At 48.6% G+C, this 21,984-nt stretch overlaps 1 protein-coding gene across 2 annotated transcripts in view; it reads left to right on the forward strand.

Moving 5' to 3' along the window:
* The window catches only part of kif16ba (kinesin family member 16Ba), an 85,551-nt gene that overhangs the window by 29,214 nt on the left and 34,353 nt on the right, over window positions 1-21,984 (forward strand). The window contains exons 21-28 of one of the 2 annotated variants that reach the window (XM_072462401.1): window positions 1-341; window positions 3,276-3,520; window positions 7,357-7,459; window positions 15,004-15,243; window positions 15,301-15,560; window positions 19,016-19,135; window positions 19,343-19,412; window positions 19,773-19,814. The exon at window positions 1-341 is cut by the window's left edge and continues 358 nt beyond it. In XM_072462401.1, coding sequence (XP_072318502.1) covers window positions 1-341; window positions 3,276-3,520; window positions 7,357-7,459; window positions 15,004-15,243; window positions 15,301-15,560; window positions 19,016-19,135; window positions 19,343-19,412; window positions 19,773-19,814 — 1,421 coding nt within the window. The remainder of the gene's footprint in view (window positions 342-3,275; window positions 3,521-7,356; window positions 7,460-15,003; window positions 15,244-15,300; window positions 15,561-19,015; window positions 19,136-19,342; window positions 19,413-19,772; window positions 19,815-21,984) is intronic. The other variant, XM_072462402.1, reaches the window with a different exon arrangement.

The following is a 21,984-nucleotide window of genomic DNA, read 5'->3' on the forward strand; positions in this document are numbered from 1 at the left end:
CGTCTCAGGAGGAGCAGGAGGCGTCTCTGGAGGAGCAGGAGGCGTCTCAGGAGGAGCAGGAGGCGTCTCAGGAGGAGCAGGAGGCGTCTCAGGAGGAGCAGGAGGCGTCTCAGGAGGAGCGGGAGGCGTCTCAGGAGGAGCGGGAGGCGTCTCAGGAGGAGCAGGAGGCGTCTCTGGAGGAGCAGGAGCTGCTGTCAGAGCTGCAGCGTCTGCAGAGGCTCAGACTGGAGCAGAGAGAGCGTCTGACCTCAGAGACTCTGAGGCTGAAGGAGCAGGAGGAGGAGCAGCTCTGCGCCGTCAGGAGACTAGAAGAACAGCTCCGAGAACGCCGAGAGGAAGCAGTGAGTCACAGACAAACCTTAGACCTTTTGTCCCCCAGACCTTGAGTCTCAGGTCAGTTCTATTTGGTACAAAACCTTTGGTCATAAAGGCACCACATGACTCTCAGTATAAGACCTGTACAGGAACCTCAGGCACCACATGACTCTCAGTATAAGACCTGTACAGGAACCCCCGGCACCACATTACTCTCAGTATAAGACCTGTACAGGAACCCCCGGCACCACATGACTCTCAGTATAAGACCTGTACAGGAACCCCCGGCACCACATGACTCTCAGTATAAGAACTGTACAGGAACCCCCGGCACCACATGACTCTCAGTATAAGACCTGTACAGGAACCCCCGGCACCACATGACTCTCAGTATAAGACCTGTACAGGAACCTCAGGCACCACATGACTCTCAGTATAAGACCTGTACAGGAACCTCAGGCACCACATGACTCTCAGTATTAGACCTGTACAGGAACCCCCGGCACCACATTACTCTCAGTATAAGACCTGTACAGGAACCTCAGGCACCACATGACTCTCAGTATTAGACCTGTACAGGAACCCCCGGCACCACATTACTCTCAGTATAAGACCTGTACAGGAACCCCCGGCACCACATTACTCTCAGTATAAGACCTGTACAGGAACCCCCGGCACCACATGACTCTCAGTATAAGACCTGTACAGGAACCCTCGGCACAAAATGACTCTCAGTATAAGACCTGTACAGGAACCTCAGGCACCACATGACTCTCAGTATTAGACCTGTACAGGAACCTCAGGCACCACATGACTCTCAGTATAAGACCTGTACAGGAACCTCAGGCACCACATGACTCTCAGTATGAGACCTGTACAGGAACCCCCGGCACCACATGACTCTCAGTATAAGACCTGTACAGGAACCTCAGGCACCACATGACTCTCAGTATAAGACCTGTACAGGAACCCCCGGCACCACATGACTCTCAGTATAAGACCTGTACAGGAACCTCAGGCACCACATGACTCTCAGTATAAGACCTGTACAGGAACCCCCTGCACCACATGACTCTCAGTATAAGACCTGTACAGGAACCCCCGGCACCACATGACTCTCAGTATAAGACCTGTACAGGAACCTCAGGCACCACATGACTCTCAGTATTAGACCTGTACAGGAACCCCCGGCACCACATTACTCTCAGTATAAGACCTGTACAGGAACCCCCGGCACCACATTACTCTCAGTATAAGACCTGTACAGGAACCCTCGGCACCACATGACTCTCAGTATAAGACCTTTACAGGAACCTCAGGCACCACATGACTCTCAGTATTAGACCTGTACAGGAACCTCAGGCACCACATGACTCTAAGTATGAGACCTGTACAGGAACCCCCTGCACCACATGACTCTCAGTATAAGACCTGTACAGGAACCTCAGGCACCACATGACTCTCAGTATTAGACCTGTACAGGAACCCCCGGCACCACATTACTCTCAGTATAAGACCTGTACAGGAACCCCCGGCACCACATTACTCTCAGTATAAGACCTGTACAGGAACCCCCGGCACCACATGACTCTCAGTATAAGACCTGTACAGGAACCCTCGGCACCACATGACTCTCAGTATAAGACCTGTACAGGAACCCTCGGCACCACATGACTCTCAGTATAAGACCTGTACAGGAACCCCCGGCACCACATGACTCTCAGTATAAGACCTGTACAGGAACCTCAGGCACCACATGACTCTCAGTATAAGACCTGTACAGGAACCCCCAGCACCACATGACTCTCAGTATAAGACCTGTACAGGAACCTCAGGCACCACATGACTCTCAGTATAAGACCTGTACAGGAACCCCCAGCACCACATGACTCTCAGTATAAGACCTGTACAGGAACCTCAGGCACCACATGACTCTCAGTATAAGACCTGTACAGGAACCCCCAGCACCACATGACTCTCAGTATTAGACCTGTACAGGAACCTCAGGCACCACATGACTCTCAGTATAAGACCTGTACAGGAACCCCCGGCACCACATGACTCTCAGTATAAGACCTGTACAGGAACCTCAGGCACCACATGACTCTCAGTATAAGACCTGTACAGGAACCTCAGGCACCACATGACTCTCAGTATAAGACCTGTACAGGAACCCCCGGCACCACATTACTCTCAGTATAAGACCAGTACAGGAACCTCAGGCACCACATGACTCTCAGTATAAGACCTGTACAGGAACCTCAGGCACCACATGACTCTCAGTATAAGACCTGTACAGGAACCTCAGGCACCACATGACTCTCAGTATTAGACCTGTACAGGAACCTCAGGCACCACATGACTCTCAGTATAAGACCTGTACAGGAACCCCCGGCACCACATTACACACAAGATAAACCCCGCCCCCTTTTACCATTGATAATTATAGAGTTTTAAATCAGAATTAGAGGTTTCTTGTCATATAAATCTAGAGATGGTTTTATTCATCAAAGAGAGTCTGGAACAGAGAGATAAATCTGGACAAAACATTAATTTTTATAGTTTTTATGCTTTGACTTCGAGGAGGAGAGTTTATCTCTAAGATTATTGATAGTTCTTTTTGGAGATATGGTTTGACATTTAAATGCATTAACAGTACTTGTAGTGTAATACTGCATAATACTGTTAATGCAGTACTACAATACAAGTACTGTTACTGCAGTACTACAATACAAGTACTGTTACTGCAGTACTACAATACAAGTACTGTTACTGCAGTACTACAATACAAGTACTGTTACTGCAGTACTACAATACAAGTACTGTTACTGCAGTACTACAATACAAGTACTGTTACTGCAGTACTACAATACAAGTACTGTTAATGCAGTACCACTTGTATTGTAGTACTGCAGTAACAGTACTTGTATTGTAGTACCATGTTGTGTCTTTTGTGGCAGGTTCTGCTCGGAGACGTGCGTCGTGTGGAGGACGAGCAAAGGACTCTGACTGAGATCCGCCAGAACCTGCTCCAGGCCAAAGAGACCGGACCAGAGACTGGACCAGTGGCCAGACCAGGGTCCAGACCAGGGTCCAGACCAGGGTCCAGACCAGGGTCCAGACCAGGGTCCAGACCAGGGTCCAGACCAGGGTCCAGGGAAAGATCCTCTGAGTATGAAAAGGGGGCGGAGCAGCAGATCACACAGTGAGTTCTTCCAGACTGTTACTGCCTCTGTCGCCCTCAGGTGTTCAGTCTGATGTGTTTAAAGTGTCTCCTTCAGGTGTTCAGTCTGATGTGTTTAAAGTGTCTCCTTCAGGTGTTCAGTCTGATGTGTTTAAAGTGTCTCCTTCAGGTGTTCAGTCTGATGTGTTTAAAGTGTCTCCTGCAGGTGTTCAGTCTGATGTGTTTAAAGTGTCTCCTTCAGGTGTTCAGTCTGATGTGTTTAAAGTGTCTCCTGCAGATGTTCAGTCTGATGTGTTTAAAGTGTCTCCTGCAGGTGTTCAGTCTGATGTGTTTAAAGTGTCTCCTGCAGGTGTTCAGTCTGATGTGTTTAAAGTGTCTCCTGCAGGTGTTCAGTCTGATGTGTTTAAAGTGTCTCCTGCAGGTGTTCAGTCTGATGTGTTTAAAGTGTCTCCTTCAGGTGTTCAGTCTGATGTGTTTAAAGTGTCTCCTGCAGGTGTTCAGTCTGATGTGTTTAAAGTGTCTCCTGCAGGTGTTCAGTCTGATGTGTTTAAAGTGTCTCCTGCAGGTGTTCAGTCTGATGTGTTTAAAGTGTCTCCTGCAGGTGTTCAGTCTGATGTGTTTAAAGTGTCTCCTGCAGATGTTCAGTCTGATGTGTTTAAAGTGTCTCCTGCAGGTGTTCAGTCTGATGTGTTTAAAGTGTCTCCTTCAGGTGTTCAGTCTGATGTGTTTAAAGTGTCTCCTGCAGATGTTCAGTCTGATGTGTTTAAAGTGTCTCCTTCAGGTGTTCAGTCTGATGTGTTTAAAGTGTCTCCTTCAGGTGTTCAGTCTGATGTGTTTAAAGTGTCTCCTGCAGGTGTTCAGTCTGATGTGTTTAAAGTGTCTCCTTCAGGTGTTCAGTCTGATGTGTTTAAAGTGTCTCCTGCAGATGTTCAGTCTGATGTGTTTAAAGTGTCTCCTGCAGGTGTTCAGTCTGATGTGTTTAAAGTGTCTCCTGCAGGTGTTCAGTCTGATGTGTTTAAAGTGTCTCCTGCAGGTGTTCAGTCTGATGTGTTTAAAGTGTCTCCTTCAGGTGTTCAGTCTGATGTGTTTAAAGTGTCTCCTTCAGGTGTTCAGTCTGATGTGTTTAAAGTGTCTCCTGCAGGTGTTCAGTCTGATGTGTTTAAAGTGTCTCCTTCAGGTGTTCAGTCTGATGTGTTTAAAGTGTCTCCTGCAGGTGTTCAGTCTGATGTGTTTAAAGTGTCTCCTTCAGGTGTTCAGTCTGATGTGTTTAAAGTGTCTCCTGCAGATGTTCAGTCTGATGTGTTTAAAGTGTCTCCTGCAGGTGTTCAGTCTGATGTGTTTAAAGTGTCTCCTGCAGGTGTTCAGTCTGATGTGTTTAAAGTGTCTCCTGCAGGTGTTCAGTCTGATGTGTTTAAAGTGTCTCCTGCAGGTGTTCAGTCTGATGTGTTTAAAGTGTCTCCTTCAGGTGTTCAGTCTGATGTGTTTAAAGTGTCTCCTGCAGGTGTTCAGTCTGATGTGTTTAAAGTGTCTCCTGCAGGTGTTCAGTCTGATGTGTTTAAAGTGTCTCCTGCAGGTGTTCAGTCTGATGTGTTTAAAGTGTCTCCTTCAGGTGTTCAGTCTGATGTGTTTAAAGTGTCTCCTGCAGGTGTTCAGTCTGATGTGTTTAAAGTGTCTCCTGCAGGTGTTCAGTCTGATGTGTTTAAAGTGTCTCCTTCAGGTGTTCAGTCTGATGTGTTTAAAGTGTCTCCTGCAGATGTTCAGTCTGATGTGTTTAAAGTGTCTCCTGCAGGTGTTCAGTCTGATGTGTTTAAAGTGTCTCCTTCAGGTGTTCAGTCTGATGTGTTTAAAGTGTCTCCTTCAGGTGTTCAGTCTGATGTGTTTAAAGTGTCTCCTGCAGATGTTCAGTCTGATGTGTTTAAAGTGTCTCCTGCAGGTGTTCAGTCTGATGTGTTTAAAGTGTCTCCTGCAGGTGTTCAGTCTGATGTGTTTAAAGTGTCTCCTTCAGGTGTTCAGTCTGATGTGTTTAAATTGTCTCCTGCAGATGTTCAGTCTGATGTGTTTAAAGTGTCTCCTTCAGGTGTTCAGTCTGATGTGTTTAAAGTGTCTCCTGCAGGTGTTCAGTCTGATGTGTTTAAAGTGTCTCCTGCAGATGTTCAGTCTGATGTGTTTAAAGTGTCTCCTGCAGATGTTCAGTCTGATGTGTTTAAAGTGTCTCCTGCAGGTGTTCAGTCTGATGTGTTTAAAGTGTCTCCTTCAGGTGTTCAGTCTGATGTGTTTAAAGTGTCTCCTGCAGATGTTCAGTCTGATGTGTTTAAAGTGTCTCCTGCAGGTGTTCAGTCTGATGTGTTTAAAGTGTCTCCTTCAGGTGTTCAGTCTGATGTGTTTAAAGTGTCTCCTTCAGGTGTTCAGTCTGATGTGTTTAAAGTGTCTCCTGCAGATGTTCAGTCTGATGTGTTTAAAGTGTCTCCTGCAGGTGTTCAGTCTGATGTGTTTAAAGTGTCTCCTGCAGGTGTTCAGTCTGATGTGTTTAAAGTGTCTCCTTCAGGTGTTCAGTCTGATGTGTTTAAAGTGTCTCCTTCAGGTGTTCAGTCTGATGTGTTTAAAGTGTCTCCTGCAGGTGTTCAGTCTGATGTGTTTAAAGTGTCTCCTTCAGGTGTTCAGTCTGATGTGTTTAAAGTGTCTCCTGCAGGTGTTCAGTCTGATGTGTTTAAAGTGTCTCCTTCAGGTGTTCAGTCTGATGTGTTTAAAGTGTCTCCTGCAGATGTTCAGTCTGATGTGTTTAAAGTGTCTCCTGCAGGTGTTCAGTCTGATGTGTTTAAAGTGTCTCCTGCAGGTGTTCAGTCTGATGTGTTTAAAGTGTCTCCTGCAGGTGTTCAGTCTGATGTGTTTAAAGTGTCTCCTGCAGGTGTTCAGTCTGATGTGTTTAAAGTGTCTCCTTCAGGTGTTCAGTCTGATGTGTTTAAAGTGTCTCCTGCAGGTGTTCAGTCTGATGTGTTTAAAGTGTCTCCTGCAGGTGTTCAGTCTGATGTGTTTAAAGTGTCTCCTGCAGGTGTTCAGTCTGATGTGTTTAAAGTGTCTCCTTCAGGTGTTCAGTCTGATGTGTTTAAAGTGTCTCCTGCAGGTGTTCAGTCTGATGTGTTTAAAGTGTCTCCTGCAGGTGTTCAGTCTGATGTGTTTAAAGTGTCTCCTTCAGGTGTTCAGTCTGATGTGTTTAAAGTGTCTCCTGCAGATGTTCAGTCTGATGTGTTTAAAGTGTCTCCTGCAGGTGTTCAGTCTGATGTGTTTAAAGTGTCTCCTTCAGGTGTTCAGTCTGATGTGTTTAAAGTGTCTCCTTCAGGTGTTCAGTCTGATGTGTTTAAAGTGTCTCCTGCAGATGTTCAGTCTGATGTGTTTAAAGTGTCTCCTGCAGGTGTTCAGTCTGATGTGTTTAAAGTGTCTCCTGCAGGTGTTCAGTCTGATGTGTTTAAAGTGTCTCCTTCAGGTGTTCAGTCTGATGTGTTTAAATTGTCTCCTGCAGATGTTCAGTCTGATGTGTTTAAAGTGTCTCCTTCAGGTGTTCAGTCTGATGTGTTTAAAGTGTCTCCTGCAGGTGTTCAGTCTGATGTGTTTAAAGTGTCTCCTGCAGATGTTCAGTCTGATGTGTTTAAAGTGTCTCCTGCAGATGTTCAGTCTGATGTGTTTAAAGTGTCTCCTGCAGGTGTTCAGTCTGATGTGTTTAAAGTGTCTCCTTCAGGTGTTCAGTCTGATGTGTTTAAAGTGTCTCCTGCAGATGTTCAGTCTGATGTGTTTAAAGTGTCTCCTGCAGGTGTTCAGTCTGATGTGTTTAAAGTGTTTAAAGTGTCGCCCTCTGGTGTCAGGTTGGCGCGGCTGCAGTGGACAGAGTTCAAAGTTCAGCAGCTCAAGTGGCTGCAGCAGAAAGAGGAGGAGCTACAGCTGCAGAAGGATCGACTCGAGGCCGAGGTACGACTTTATACTCAGAGGTCAGAGCGTTCCTGAGAGGTTCTGGCCCCTGAGAGGTTCTGGCCCCTGAGAGGTTCTGGCCCCTGAGAGGTTCTGGCTCTTGAGCGCCAGGTGGACTTTATCTCAGGGGGAGGAGCCTCACAGCACAGCCAGATGATTGGACGAGAGAGAACACAGACTCAGGCCAAAACAAGAAACAAAAAGAAACACAAAAGAATCATTTGTCTCAAACACAGAGCTAAAGCTCCGTGTTTCCACTGATGCTAACGACTGTATGGAGCTTTAGCAACAAAAAGCTAGCAAAGCACGTTAGCAACACAAAGCTAGCAAAGCACGTTAGCAACACAAAGCTAGCAAGTCACATTAGCAACACAAAGCTAGCAAAGCACGTTGGCAACGCAAAGCTAGCAAAGCACGTTAGCAATGCATAGCTAGCAAAGCACGTTAGCAATGCAAAGCTAGCAACGCACGTTAGCAACACAAAGCTAGCAAAGCTTGTTAGCAACGCAAAGCTAGCAAAGCACGTTAGCAACACAAAGCTAGCAACGCACGTTAGCAACACAAAGCTAGCAACGCACGTTAGCATCAGCTGTTTCCTGTTTATGGTACTCGCTTTGTCAAGAGCCACAATCTGATATTTCCAGGTCATAACTGACCTTAGCATTAGCATTAGCATGACATGAAGAAAGGTTCGAACGCCACGCCCCTCACACACGCTAGCTTTAGCCACGCCCCTCACACACACTAGCTTTAGCCACGCCCCTCACACACACTAGCTTTAGCCTCGCCCCTCACACACTAGCTTTAGCCACGCCCCTCACACACACTAGCTTTAGCCACGCCCCTCACACACACTAGCTTTAGCCACGCCCCTCACACACACACTAGCTTTAGCCTCGCCCCTCACACACACTAGCTTTAGCCACGCCCCTCACACACACTACCTTTAGCCACGCCCCTCACACACAGTGTCTCACTGTAGTTCCCCCTCTGTCCTGCAGGTGTCTCACTGTAGTTCCCCCTCTGTCCTGCAGGTGTCTCACAGAAGTTCCCCCTTTGTCCTGCAGGTGTCTCACTGTAGTTCCCCCTCTGTCCTGCAGGTGTCTCACTGTAGTTCCCCCTCTGTCCTGCAGGTGTCTCACAGTAGTTCCCCCTCTGTCCTGCAGGTGTCTCACTATAGTTCCCCCTCTCTCCTGCAGGTGTCTCACATTTGTCCTGCAGGTGTCTCACATTAGTTCCCCCTCTGTCCTGCAGGTGTCTCACAGTAGTTCCCCCTCTGTCCTGCAGGTGTCTCACAGTAGTTCCCCCTCGGTCCTGCAAGTGTCTCACATTTGTCCTGCAGGTGTCTCACATTAGTTCCCCCTCTGTCCTGCAGGTGTCTCACAGTAGTTCCCCCTCTGTCCTGCAGGTGTCTCACAGTAGTTCCCCCTCTGTTCTGCTGGTGTCTCACTGTAGTTCCCCCTCTGTCCTGCAGGTGTCTCACATTTGTCCTGCAGGTGTCTCACATTAGTTCCCCCTCTGTCCTGCAGGTGTCTCACATTAGTTCCCCCGCTGTCCTGCAGGTGTCTCACAGTAGTTCCTCCTCTGTCCTGCTTGTGTCTCACTGTAGTTCCCCCTCTGTCCTGCAGGTGTCTCACATTTGTCCTGCAGGTGTCTCACATTAGTTCCCCGTCTGTCCTGCAGGTATCTCACAGTAGTTCCCCCTCTGTCCTGCAAGTGTCTCACAGTAGTTCCCCCTCTGTCCTGCAGGTGTCTCACAGTAGTTCCCCCTCTGTCCTGCAGGTGTCTCACAGTAGTTCCCCCTCTGTCCTGCTGGTTTCTCACTGTAGTTCCCCCTCTGTCCTGCAGGTGTCTCACATTTGTCCTGCAGGTGTCTCACAGTAGTTCCCCCTCTGTCCTGCAGGTGTCTCACAGTAGTTCCCCCTCTGTCCTGCAGGTGTCTCACATTTGTCCTGCAGGTGTCTCACATTAGTTCCCCCTCTGTCCTGCTGGTGTCTCACTGTAGTTCCCCCTCTGTCCTGCAGGTGTCTCACATTTGTCCTGCAGGTGTCTCACATTAGTTCCCCCTCTGTCCCGCAGGTGTCTCACAGTAGTTCCCCCTCTGTCCTGCAGGTGTCTCACAGTAGTTCCCCCTCTGTCCTGCAGGTGTCTCACTGTAGTTCCCCCTCTGTCCTGCAGGTGTCTCACTGTAGCTCCCCCTCTGTCCTGCAGGTGTCTCACATTAGTTCCCCCTCTGTCCTGCAGGTGTCTCACAGTAGTTCCCCCTCTGTCCTGCAGGTGTCTCACAGTAGTCCCCCCTTTGTCCTGCAGGTGTCTCACATTAGTCCCCCCTCTGTCCTGCAGGTGTCTCACATTTGTCCTCCAGGTTTCTCACATTAGTTCCCCATCTGTCCTGCAGGTGTCTCAAAGTAGTTCCCCCTCTGTCCTGCAGGTATCTCACAGTATTTCCCCCTCTGTCCTGCAGGTGTCTCACAGTAGTTCCCCCTCAGTCCTGCAGGTGTCTCACAGTAGTTCTCCCTATGTCCTGCAGGTGTCTCACATTTGTCCTGCTGGTGTCTCACATTAGTTCCCCCTCTGTCCTGCAGGTGTCTCACAGTAGTTCTCCCTATGTCCTGCAGGTGTCTCACATTTGTCCTGCTGGTGTCTCACATTAGTTCCCCCTCTGTTCTGCTGGTGTCTCACTGTAGTTCCCCCTCCGTCCTGCAGGTGTCTCACATTTGTCCTGCAGGTGTCTCACATTAGTTCCCCCTCTGTCCTGCAGGTGTCTCACAGTAGTTCCCCCTCTGTCCTGCCGGTGTCTCATTGTAGTTCCCCCTCTGTCCTGCAGGTGTCTCACAGTAGTTCCCCCTCTGTCCTGCAGGTGTCTCACATTTGTCCTGCAGGTGTCTCACAGTAGTTCCCCATCTGTCCTGCAGGTGTCTCACAGTAGTTCCCCCTCTGTCCTGCAGGTGTCTCACATTTGTCCTGCAGGTGTGTCACATTAGTTCCCCCTCTGTCCTGCTGGTGTCTCACTGTAGTTCCCCCTCTGTCCCGCAGGTGTCTCACATTTGTCCTGCAAGTGTCTCACATTAGTTCCCCCTCTGTCCCGCAGGTGTCTCACAGTAGTTCCCCGTCTGTCCTGCAGGTGTCTCACAGTAGTTCCCCCTCTGTCCTGCAGGTGTCTCACAGTAGTTCCCCCTCAGTCCTGCAGGTGTCTCACAGTAGTTCTCCCTATGTCCTGCAGGTGTCACACATTTGTCCTGCTGGTGTCTCACATTAGTTCCCCCTCTGTCCTGCAGGTGTCTCACAGTAGTTCCCCCTCTGTCCTTCAGGTGTCTCACAGTAGTTCCCCCTCTGTCCTGCTGGTTTCTCACTGTAGATCCCCCTCTGTCCTGCTTGTGTCTCACTGTAGTTCCCCCTCTGTCCTGCAGGTGTCTCACATTTGTCCTGCAGGTGTCTCACATTAGTTCCCCCTCTGTCCTGCAGGTACCTCACAGTAGTTCCCCCTCTGTCCTGCAGGTGTCTCACAGTAGTTCCCCCTCTCTCCTGCAGGTGTCTCACAGTAGTTCCCCCTCTGTCCTGCAGGTGTCTCACAGTAGTTCCCCCTCTGTCCTGCTGGTTTCTCACTGTAGTTCCCCCTCTGTCCTTCAGGTGTCTCACATTTGTCCTGCAGGTGTCTCACAGTAGTTCCCCCTCTGTACCGCAGGTGTCTCACAGTAGTTCCCCCTCTGTCCTGCAGGTGTCTCACATTTGTCCTGCAGGTGTCTCACATTAGTTCCCCCTCTGTCCTGCAGGTTTCTCACATTAGTTCCCCATCTGTCCTGCAGATTTCTCACAGTAGTTCCCCCTTTGTCCTGCAGGTGTCTCACAGTAGTTCCCCCTCTGTCCTGCTGGTGTCTCACAGTAGTTCCCCCTCTGTCCTGCAGGTATCTCACAGTAGTTCCCCCTCTGTCCTGCAGGTGTCTCACATTTGTCCTGCAGGTGTCTCACATTAGTTCCCCCTCTGTCCTGCAGGTACCTCACAGTAGTTCCCCCTCTGTCCTGCAGGTGTCTCACAGTAGTTCCCCCTCTCTCCTGCAGGTGTCTCACAGTAGTTCCCCCTCTGTCCTGCAGGTGTCTCACAGTAGTTCCCCCTCTGTCCTGCTGGTTTCTCACTGTAGTTCCCCCTCTGTCCTTCAGGTGTCTCACATTTGTCCTGCAGGTGTCTCACAGTAGTTCCCCCTCTGTACCGCAGGTGTCTCACAGTAGTTCCCCCTCTGTCCTGCAGGTGTCTCACATTTGTCCTGCAGGTGTCTCACATTAGTTCCCCCTCTGTCCTGCAGGTGTCTCACATTAGTTCCCCCTCTGTCCTGCAGGTTTCTCACATTAGTTCCCCATCTGTTCTGCAGATTTCTTACAGTAATTCCCCCTCTGTCCTGCAGGTGTCTCACAGTAGTTCCCCCTCTGTCCCGCAGGTGTCACACATTTGTCCTGCAAGTGTCTCACATTAGTTCCCCCTCTGTCCCGCAGGTGTCTCACAGTAGTTCCCCGTCTGTCCTGCAGGTGTCTCACAGTAGTTCCCCCTCTGTCCTGCAGGTGTCTCACAGTATTTCCCCCTCTGTCCTGTAGGTGTCTCACAGTAGTTCCCCCTCAGTCCTGCAGGTGTCTCACAGTAGTTCTCCCTATGTCCTGCAGGTGTCTCACATTTGTCCTGCTGGTGTCTCACATTAGTTCCCCCTCTGTCCTGCAGGTGTCTCACAGTAGTTCCCCCTCTGTCCTTCAGGTGTCTCACAGTAGTTCCCCCTCTGTCCTGCTGGTTTCTCACTGTAGATCCCCCTCTGTCCTGCTTGTGTCTCACTGTAGTTCCCCCTCTGTCCTGCAGGTGTCTCACATTTGTCCTGCAGGTGTCTCACATTAGTTCCCCCTCTGTCCTGCAGGTACCTCACAGTAGTTCCCCCTCTGTCCTGCAGGTGTCTCACAGTAGTTCCCCCTCTCTCCTGCAGGTGTCTCACAGTAGTTCCCCCTCTGTCCTGCAGGTGTCTCACAGTAGTTCCCCCTCTGTCCTGCTGGTTTCTCACTGTAGTTCCCCCTCTGTCCTTTAGGTGTCTCACATTTGTCCTGCAGGTGTCTCACAGTAGTTCCCCCTCTGTACCGCAGGTGTCTCACATTTGTCCTGCAGGTGTCTCACATTAGTTCCCCCTCTGTCCTGCAGGTTTCTCACATTAGTTCCCCATCTGTCCTGCAGATTTCTCACAGTAGTTCCCCCTCTGTCCTGCAGGTGTCTCACAGTAGTTCCCCCTCTGTCCTGCTGGTGTCTCACTGTAGTTCCCCCTCTGTCCTGCAGGTATCTCACAGTAGTTCCCCCTCTGTCCTGCAGGTGTCTCACATTTGTCCTGCAGGTGTCTCACATTAGTTCCCCCTCTGTCCTGCAGGTACCTCACAGTAGTTCCCCCTCTGTCCTGCAGGTGTCTCACAGTAGTTCCCCCTCTCTCCTGCAGGTGTCTCACAGTAGTTCCCCCTCTGTCCTGCAGGTGTCTCACAGTAGTTCCCCCTCTGTCCTGCTGGTTTCTCACTGTAGTTCCCCCTCTGTCCTTCAGGTGTCTCACATTTGTCCTGCAGGTGTCTCACAGTAGTTCCCCCTCTGTACCGCAGGTGTCTCACAGTAGTTCCCCCTCTGTCCTGCAGGTGTCTCACATTTGTCCTGCAGGTGTCTCACATTAGTTCCCCCTCTGTCCTGCAGGTGTCTCACTGTAGTTCCCCCTCTGTCCTGCTGGTGTCTCACTGTAGTTCCCCATCTGTTCTGCAGATTTCTTACAGTAGTTCCCCCTCTGTCCTGCAGGTGTCTCACAGTAGTTCCCCCTCTGTCCTGCTGGTGTCTCACTGTAGTTCCCCCTCTGTCCTGCAGGTGTCTCACAGTAGTTCCCCCTCTGTCCTGCTGGTTTCTCACAGTAGTTCCCCCTCTGTCTTGCATGTTTCTCACAGTAGTTCCCCCTCTGTCCTCTAGGTGTGTCACAGTAGTTCCCCCTCTGTCTTGCAGGTGTCTCACAGTAGTTCCCCCTCTGTCCTGCAGGTGTCTCACATTAGTTCCCCCTCTGTCCTGCAGGTGTCTCACTGTAGTTCCCCCTCTGTTCTGCAGGTGTCTCACAGTAGTTCCCCCTCTGTCCTGCAGGTGTCTCACAGTAGTTCCCCCTCTGTCTTGCAGGTGTCTCACATTAGTTCCCCCTCTGTCCTGCAGGTGTCTCACTGTAGTTCCCCCTCTGTTCTGCAGGTGTCTCACAGTAGTTCCCCCTCTGTCCTGCAGGTTTCTCACTGTAGTTCCCCCTCTGTCTTGCAGGTGTTTCACAGTAGTTCCCCCTCTGTCCTGCAGGTGTCTCACAGTAGTTCCCCCTCTGTCTTGCAGGTGTCTCACATTAGTTCCCCCTCTCTCCTGCAGGTGTCTCACTGTAGTTCCCCCTCTGTCTTGCAGGTGTCTCACAGTAGTTCCCCCTCTGTCTTGCAGGTGTCTCACATTAGTTCCCCCTCTGTCCTGCAGGTGTCTCACTGTAGTTCCCCCTCTGTTTTGCAGGTGTCTCACAGTAGTTCCCCCTCTGTCCTGCAGGTTTCTTACTGTAGTTCCCCCTCTGTCTTGCAGGTGTCTCACAGTAGTTCCCCCCTGTCCTGCAGGTGTCTCACAGTAGTTCCCCCTCTGTCTTGCAGGTGTCTCACATTAGTTCCCCCTCTGTCCTGCAGGTGTCTCACTGTAGTTCCCCCTCTGTTTTGCAGGTGTCTCACAGTAGTTCCCCCTCTGTCCTGCAGGTTTCTTACTGTAGTTCCCCCTCTGTCTTGCAGGTGTCTCACTGTAGTTCCCCCTCTGTCCTGCAGGTGTCTCACAGTAGTTCCCCCTCTGTCTTGCAGGTGTCTCACATTAGTTCCCCCTCCTTCCTGCAGGTGTCTCACAGTAGTTCCCCCTCTGTCCTGCAGGTGTCTCACTGTAGTTCCCCCTCTGTTCTGCAGGTGTCTCACTGTAGTTCCCCCTCTGTCTTGCAGGTGTCTCACAGTAGTTCCCCCTCTGTCTTGCAGGTGTCTCACATTAGTTCCCCCTCTGTCCTGCAGGTGTCTCACTGTAGTTCCCCTTCTGTTTTGCAGGTGTCTCACAGTAGTTCCCCCCTGTCCTGCAGGTGTCTCACAGTAGTTCCCCCTCTGTCTTTCAGGTGTCTCACATTAGTTCCCCCTCTGTCCTGCAGGTGTCTCACTGTAGTTCCCCCTCTGTTTTGCAGGTGTCTCACAGTAGTTCCCCCTCTGTCCTGCAGGTTTCTTACTGTAGTTCCCCCTCTGTCTTGCAGGTGTCTCACTGTAGTTCCCCCTCTGTCCTGCAGGTGTCTCACAGTAGTTCCCCCTCTGTCTTGCAGGTGTCTCACATTAGTTCCCCCTCCTTCCTGCAGGTGTCTCACAGTAGTTCCCCCTCTGTCTTGCAGGTGTCTCACATTAGTTCCCCCTCCTTCCTGCAGGTGTCTCACTGTAGTTCCCCCTCTGTCCTGCAGGTGTCTCACAGTAGTTCCCCCTCTGTCTTGCAGGTGTCTCACAGTAGTTCCCCCTCTGTCCTGCAGGTGTCCTCAGAGCGTGCGTGCGTGCTGAGGCTCGTGCACGGTTTGGGGGCGGGGCAGGATGTCCACGCCCTCAGCAGTGACGTTCACGCTCTTAAAGAGACAGAGGTCCAGCTGCAGCTCAAACAGAAGCATCTGTCCTCGCTCAGCGCTGCACTGAGCGCGCTCAGAGAGGACAAGCTCCGAGCGGCCGACGCCCTGCAGCGCCCCCCAGAGGACACGCTGGACAGTGCACTTTATCAGGTACAGCGCCCTCTGGTGGACATTCATATAGCACACATGCTGACGTGGTGTTTCCAGGTGGAGAAGGAGCTGGAGGAGCAGGAGGAGCTGCTCTCGTCCCTCGTGTCCAGCTCTCAGCAGCTCCAGCAGCTCCAGGAGACATTCAACTTCACCACCAACGTGGCCCGGCAGCAAGAGAAGGTCCTGAGCAAAGAGCGAGAGATCCTGGACGCCAAGGACAAACATCAGAGAGAAGAAATGAAGGACGCTCTGGAGCGAGTGGAGAAGAGACACAACGCTCTGAAGAAGACGAGAGGAGAGCGAGGAGGAGGAGACAGGTGAAGAGTCCTCATGTTCTGATGTTCTCCACATGTTCTCCACATGTTCTCCACATGTTCTCCACATGTTCTGATGTTCTCCTCATGTTCTGATGTTCTCCACATGTTCTGATGTTCTCATGTTCTGATGTTCTCCACATGTTCTGATGTTCTCCTCATGTTCTGATGTTCTCCACATGTTCTGATGTTCTCCTCATGTTCTGATGTTCTCCACATGTTCTGATGTTCTCCTCATGTTCTGATGTTCTCCACATGTTCTGATGTTCTCCTCATGTTCTGATGTTCTCCACATGTTCTGATGTTCTCCTCATGTTCTGATGTTCTCCTCATGTTCTGATGTTCTCCACATGTTCTCCACATGTTCTGATGTTCTCCACATGTTCTGATGTTCTCCACATGTTCTGATGTTCTCCACATGTTCTGATGTTCTCCTCATGTTCTGATGTTCTCCTCATGTTCTGATGTTCTCCACATGTTCTCCACATGTTCTGATGTTCTCCTCATGTTCTGATGTTCCCCACATGTTCTGATGTTCTCCACATGTTCTGATGTTCTCCTCATGTTCTGATGTTCTCCTCATGTTCTGATGTTCTCCACATGTTCTCCACATGTTCTGATGTTCTCCTCATGTTCTGATGTTCTCCACATGTTCTGATGTTCTCCACATGTTCTGATGTTCTCCACATGTTCTGATGTTCTCCTCATGTTCTGATGTTCTCCTCATGTTCTGATGTTCTCCTCATGTTCTGATGTTCTCCACATGTTCTCCTCATGTTCTGATGTTCTCCTCATGTTCTGATGTTCTCCACATGTTCTCCTCATGTTCTGATGTTCTCATGTTCTGATGTTCTCCTCATTTTCTTATGTTCTCCACATGTTCTTATGTTCTCCACATGTTCTGATGTTCTCCACATGTTCTGATGTTCTCCACATGTTCTGATGTTCTCCTCATGTTCTGATGTTCTCCTCATGTTCTGATGTTCTCATGTTCTGATGTTCTCCACATGTTCTGATGTTCTCATGTTCTGATGTTCTCCACATGTTCTGATGTTCTCCTCATGTTCTGATGTTCTCCACATGTTCTGATGTTCTCCTCATGTTCTGATGTTCTCCTCATGTTCTGATGTTCTCCACATGTTCTGATGTTCTCCACATGTTCTGATGTTCTCCTCATGTTCTGATGTTCTCCTCATGTTCGGATGTTCTCCTCATGTTCTGATGTTCTCATGTTCTGATGTTCTCATGTTCTGATGTTCTCCTCATGTTCTGATGTTCTCATGTTCTGATGTTCTCCACATGTTCTGATGTTCTCCACATGTTCTGATGTTCTCCTCATGTTCTGATGTTCTCTTCATGTTCTGATGTTCTCCACATGTTCTGATGTTCTCCACATGTTCTGATGTTCTCCTCATGTTCTGATGTTCTCCTCATGTTCTGATGTTCTCCTCATGTTCTGATGTTCTCCTCATGTTCTGATGTTCTCCTCATGTTCGGATGTTCTCCTCATGTTCTGATGTTCTCATGTTCTGATGTTCTCCTCATGTTCTGATGTTCTCATGTTCTGATGTTCTCCACATGTTCTAATGTTCTCCACATGTTCTAATGTTCTCCACATGTTCTGATGTTCTCCTCATGTTCTGATGTTCTCCACATGTTCTGATGTTCTCCTCATGTTCTGATGTTCTCTTCATGTTCTGATGTTCTCCTCATGTTCTGATGTTCTCCACATGTTCTGATGTTCTCCACATGTTCTGATGTTCTCCTCATGTTCTGATGTTCTCATGTTCTGATGTTCTCCTCATGTTCTGATGTTCTCCTCATGTTCTGATGTTCTCATGTTCTGATGTTCTCATGTTCTGATGTTCTCCTCATGTTCTGATGTTCTCCTCATGTTCTGATGTTCTCCTCATGTTCTGATGTTCTCCTCATGTTCGGATGTTCTCTTCATGTTCTGATGTTCTCTTCATGTTCTGATGTTCTCCACATGTTCTGATGTTCTCCACATGTTCTGATGTTCTCCTCATGTTCTGATGTTCTCCACATGTTCTGATGTTCTCCACATGTTCTGATGTTCTCCTCATGTTCTGATGTTCTCATGTTCTGATGTTCTCCTCATGTTCTGATGTTCTCCTCATGTTCTGATGTTCTCCTCATGTTCTGATGTCCTCATGTTCTGATGTTCTCCTCATGTTCTGATGTTCTCCTCATGTTCTGATGTTCTCCTCATGTTCTGATGTTCTCCTCATGTTCTGATGTCCTCATGTTCTGATGTTCTCCTCATGTTCTGATGTTCTCCTCATGTTCTGATGTTCTCCTCATGTTCTGATGTTCTCATGTTCTGATGTTCTCATGTTCTGATGTTCTCCTCATGTTCTGATGTTCTCATGTTCTGATGTTCTCCTCATGTTCTGATGTTCTCATGTTCTAATGTTCTCCTCATGTTCTGATGTTCTCCTCATGTTCTGATGTTCTCCTCATGTTCTGATGTCCTCATGTTCTGATGTCCTCATGTTCTGATGTCCTCATGTTCTGATGTCCTCATGTTCTGATGTTCTCCTCATGTTCTGATGTTCTCCTCATGTTCTGATGTTCTCCTCATGTTCTGATGTTCTCCTCATGTTCTGATGTTCTCCTCATGTTCTGATGTTCTCCTCATGTTCTGATGTTCTCCACATGTTCTGATGTTCTCCACATGTTCTAATGTTCTCCACATGTTCTGATGTTCTCCACATGTTCTGATGTTCTCCACATGTTCTAATGTTCTCCACATGTTCTGATGTTCTCCTCATGTTCTGATGTTCTCATGTTCTAATGTTCTCCACATGTTCTGATGTTCTCCACATGTTCTGATGTTCTCATGTTCTGATGTTCTCCACATGTTCTAATGTTCTCCACATGTTCTGATGTTCTCCACATGTTCTGATGTTCTCATGTTCTAATGTTCTCCACATGTTCTGATGTTCTTATGTTCTGATGTTCTCCTCATGTTCTAATGTTCTCCACATGTTCTGATGTTCTTTTGTTCTGATGTTCTCCTCATGTTCTGATGTTCTCATGTTCTAATGTTCTCCACATGTTCTGATGTTCTTATGTTCTGATGTTCTCCTCATGTTCTAATGTTCTCCACATGTTCTGATGTTCTTTTGTTCTAATGTTCTCCACATGTTCTGATGTTCTTATGTTCTGATGTTCTCCTCATGTTCTAATGTTCTCCACATGTTCTGATGTTCTTTTGTTCTGATGTTCTCCTCATGTTCTGATGTTCTCATGTTCTAATGTTCTCCACATGTTCTAATGTTCTCCACATGTTCTGATGTTCTCCACATGTTCTGATGTTCTCATGTTCTAATGTTCTCCACATGTTCTGATGTTCTCATGTTCTAATGTTCTCCACATGTTCTGATGTTCTTTTGTTCTGATGTTCTCCTCATGTTCTAATGTTCTCTGTTCCTCAGAGTGGAGCGAGAGCTGCAGAACCTCAGGCTCAGACTCTGTGAAGACCGGACCAGATCCTGCAGCTCCTCAGTGAGTCCAGTCCAAGACCTGAGCGCCCTGCCGGCCCTCAATGACCACAGGTACCACCCTGTCCCCCTGTCCCCCTGTCCCCCTGTCCTCCTGTCCTCCTGTCCCCCTGTCCTCCTGTCCTCCCCTTGTGCGTCCTCCAGGGGAGTGTCACATGTGAGCGTACTCCAGGGGGCGTGTCCTCCAGGGGGCGTGTCCTCCAGGGGGCGTGTCCTGTGAAACATGAAGAATTTTCTAAATGTTTTTATTTTATTTTCCAGGATCAAAGTTCTGATCGAGGAGGAAGTTCAACGACGTCTGCAACAAATCAACCTGTCCTCCTCTCTCCAGGTCTGTCCTCCTCTCTGTCCTCCTCTCTCCAGGTCTGTCCTCCTCTCTGTCCTCCTCTCTCCAGGTCTGTCCTCCTCTCTCCAGGTCTGTCCTCCTCTCTCCAGGTCTGTCCTCTCTCCAGGTCTGTCCTCCTCTCTCCAGGTCTGTCCTCCTCTCTCCAGGTCTGTCCTCCTCTCTCCAGGTCTGTCCTCCTCTCTCCAGGTCTGTCCTCCTCTCTCCAGGTCTGTCCTCCTCTCTCCAGGTCTGTCCTCTCTCCAGGTCTGTCCTCCTCTCTCCAGGTCTGTCCTCCTCTCTCCAGGTCTGTCCTCCTCTCTCCAGGTCTGTCCTCCTCTTTGTCCTCCTCATGTGTGTTTTCTTCAGGAGGACAAACAGACTGTGACCTCCAGACGACTCAAATATGAGGTAAAACTCAACATTTCAAATCTGAAGAAATGAAAGTTTAATTAAAACCACTGCATGAAATCTGATCCAAACCAGGACTAAACCAGGACTAAACCAGGTCTAAACCAGGTCTGAACCAGGTCTAAACCAGGTCTAAACCAGGACTAAACCAGGTCTAAACCAGGTCTAAACCAGGTCTGAACCAGGTCTGAACCAGGTCTAAACCAGGACTAAACCAGGACTAAACCAGGTCTAAACCAGGTCTAAACCAGGTCTGAACCAGGTCTGAACCAGGTCTGAACCAGGACTAAACCAGGACTAAACCAGGACTAAACCAGGTCTAAACCAGGTCTAAATCAGGACTAAACCAGGTCTAAACCAGGTCTAAACCAGGTCTTAACCAGGTCTTAACCAGGTCTAAACCAGGTCTAAACCAGGACTAAACCAGGTCTAAAACCAGGACTAAAACCAGGACTAAAACCAGGACTAAAACCAGGTCAAACCAGGTCCAAACCAGGTTTAAACCAGGTCTAAACCAGGTCTAGACAGGGTCTAAAACCAGGACTAAAACCAGGACTAAAACCAGGTCTAAACCAGGACTAAACCAGGTGTAAACCAGGACTAAAACCAGGACTAAAACCAGGACTAAAACCAGGACTAAACCAGGTCTAAAACCAGGTCTAAAACCAGGTCTAAAACCAGGTCTAAACCAGGTCAAAACCAGGTCTAAACCAGGTCTAAACCAGGTCTAAACCAGGTCCAAACCAGGTCTAAACCAGGTCTAAACCAGGTCTAAAACCAGTTTTAAACCAGGTCTAAACCAGGTCTAAAACCAGTTTTAAACCAGGACTAAACCAGGTCTAAACCAGGTCTAAACCAGGACTAAACCAGGACTAAACCAGGTCTAAACCAGGTCTAAACCAGGACTAAACCAGGACTAAACCAGGTCTAAAACCAGGTCTAAAACCAGGTCTAAAACCAGGTCTAAAACCAGGTCTAAACCTGGTCTAAACCAGGACTAAAAACAGGACTAAAAACAGGTCTAAACCAGGTCTAAACCAGGACTAAACCAGGACTAAAACCAGGTCTAAAACAGGACTAAAACAGGACTAAACCAGGTCTAAACCACGTCTAAACCAGGTTTAAACCAGGTCTAAACCAGGACTAGACAGGGTCTAAAACCAGGACTAAAACCAGGACTAAAACCAGGACTAAAACCAGGACTAAAACCAGGACTAAAACCAGGACTAAAACCAGGTCAAACCAGGTCAAACCAGGTCCAAACCAGGTTTAAACCAGGTCTAAACCAGGTCTAGACAGGGTCTAAAACCAGGACTAAAACCAGGACTAAAACCAGGTCTAAACCAGGACTAAACCAGGTGTAAACCAGGACTAAAACCAGGACTAAAACCAGGTCTAAAACCAGGTCTAAAACCAGGTCTAAACCAGGTCAAAACCAGGTCTAAACCAGGTCTAAACCAGGTCTAAACCAGGTCTAAACCAGGTCTAAACCAGGTGTAAACCAGGTGTAAACCAGGTCTAAACCAGGTCTAAACCAGGTCTAAAACCAGTTTTAAACCAGGTCTAAACCAGGTCTAAAACCAGTTTTAAACCAGGACTAAACCAGGTCTAAACCAGGTCTAAACCAGGACTAAACCAGGACTAAACCAGGTCTAAACCAGGACTAAACCAGGACTAAACCAGGTCTAAACCAGGACTAAACCAGGTGTAAACCAGGACTAAAACCAGGACTAAAACCAGGACTAAAACCAGGTCTAAACCAGGTCTAAAACCAGGTCTAAAACCAGGTCTAAAACCAGGTCAAAACCAGGTCTAAACCAGGTCTAAACCAGGTCTAAACCAGGTCCAAACCAGGTCTAAACCAGGTCTAAACCAGGTCTAAAACCAGTTTTAAACCAGGTCTAAACCAGGTCTAAAACCAGTTTTAAACCAGGACTAAACCAGGTCTAAACCAGGTCTAAACCAGGACTAAACCAGGACTAAACCAGGTCTAAACCAGGTCTAAACCAGGACTAAACCAGGACTAAACCAGGTCTAAAACCAGGTCTAAAACCAGGTCTAAAACCAGGTCTAAAACCAGGTCTAAACCAGGACTAAAAACAGGACTAAAAACAGGTCTAAACCAGGTCTAAACCAGGACTAAACCAGGACTAAAACCAGGTCTAAAACA

Source organism: Eucyclogobius newberryi, unplaced genomic scaffold (genome assembly GCF_026437365.1).
Source record: "Eucyclogobius newberryi isolate DKJ021-1_F unplaced genomic scaffold, fEucNew1.0.hap1 SCAF_4, whole genome shotgun sequence".
NCBI lineage: Eukaryota > Metazoa > Chordata > Actinopteri > Gobiiformes > Gobiidae > Eucyclogobius > Eucyclogobius newberryi.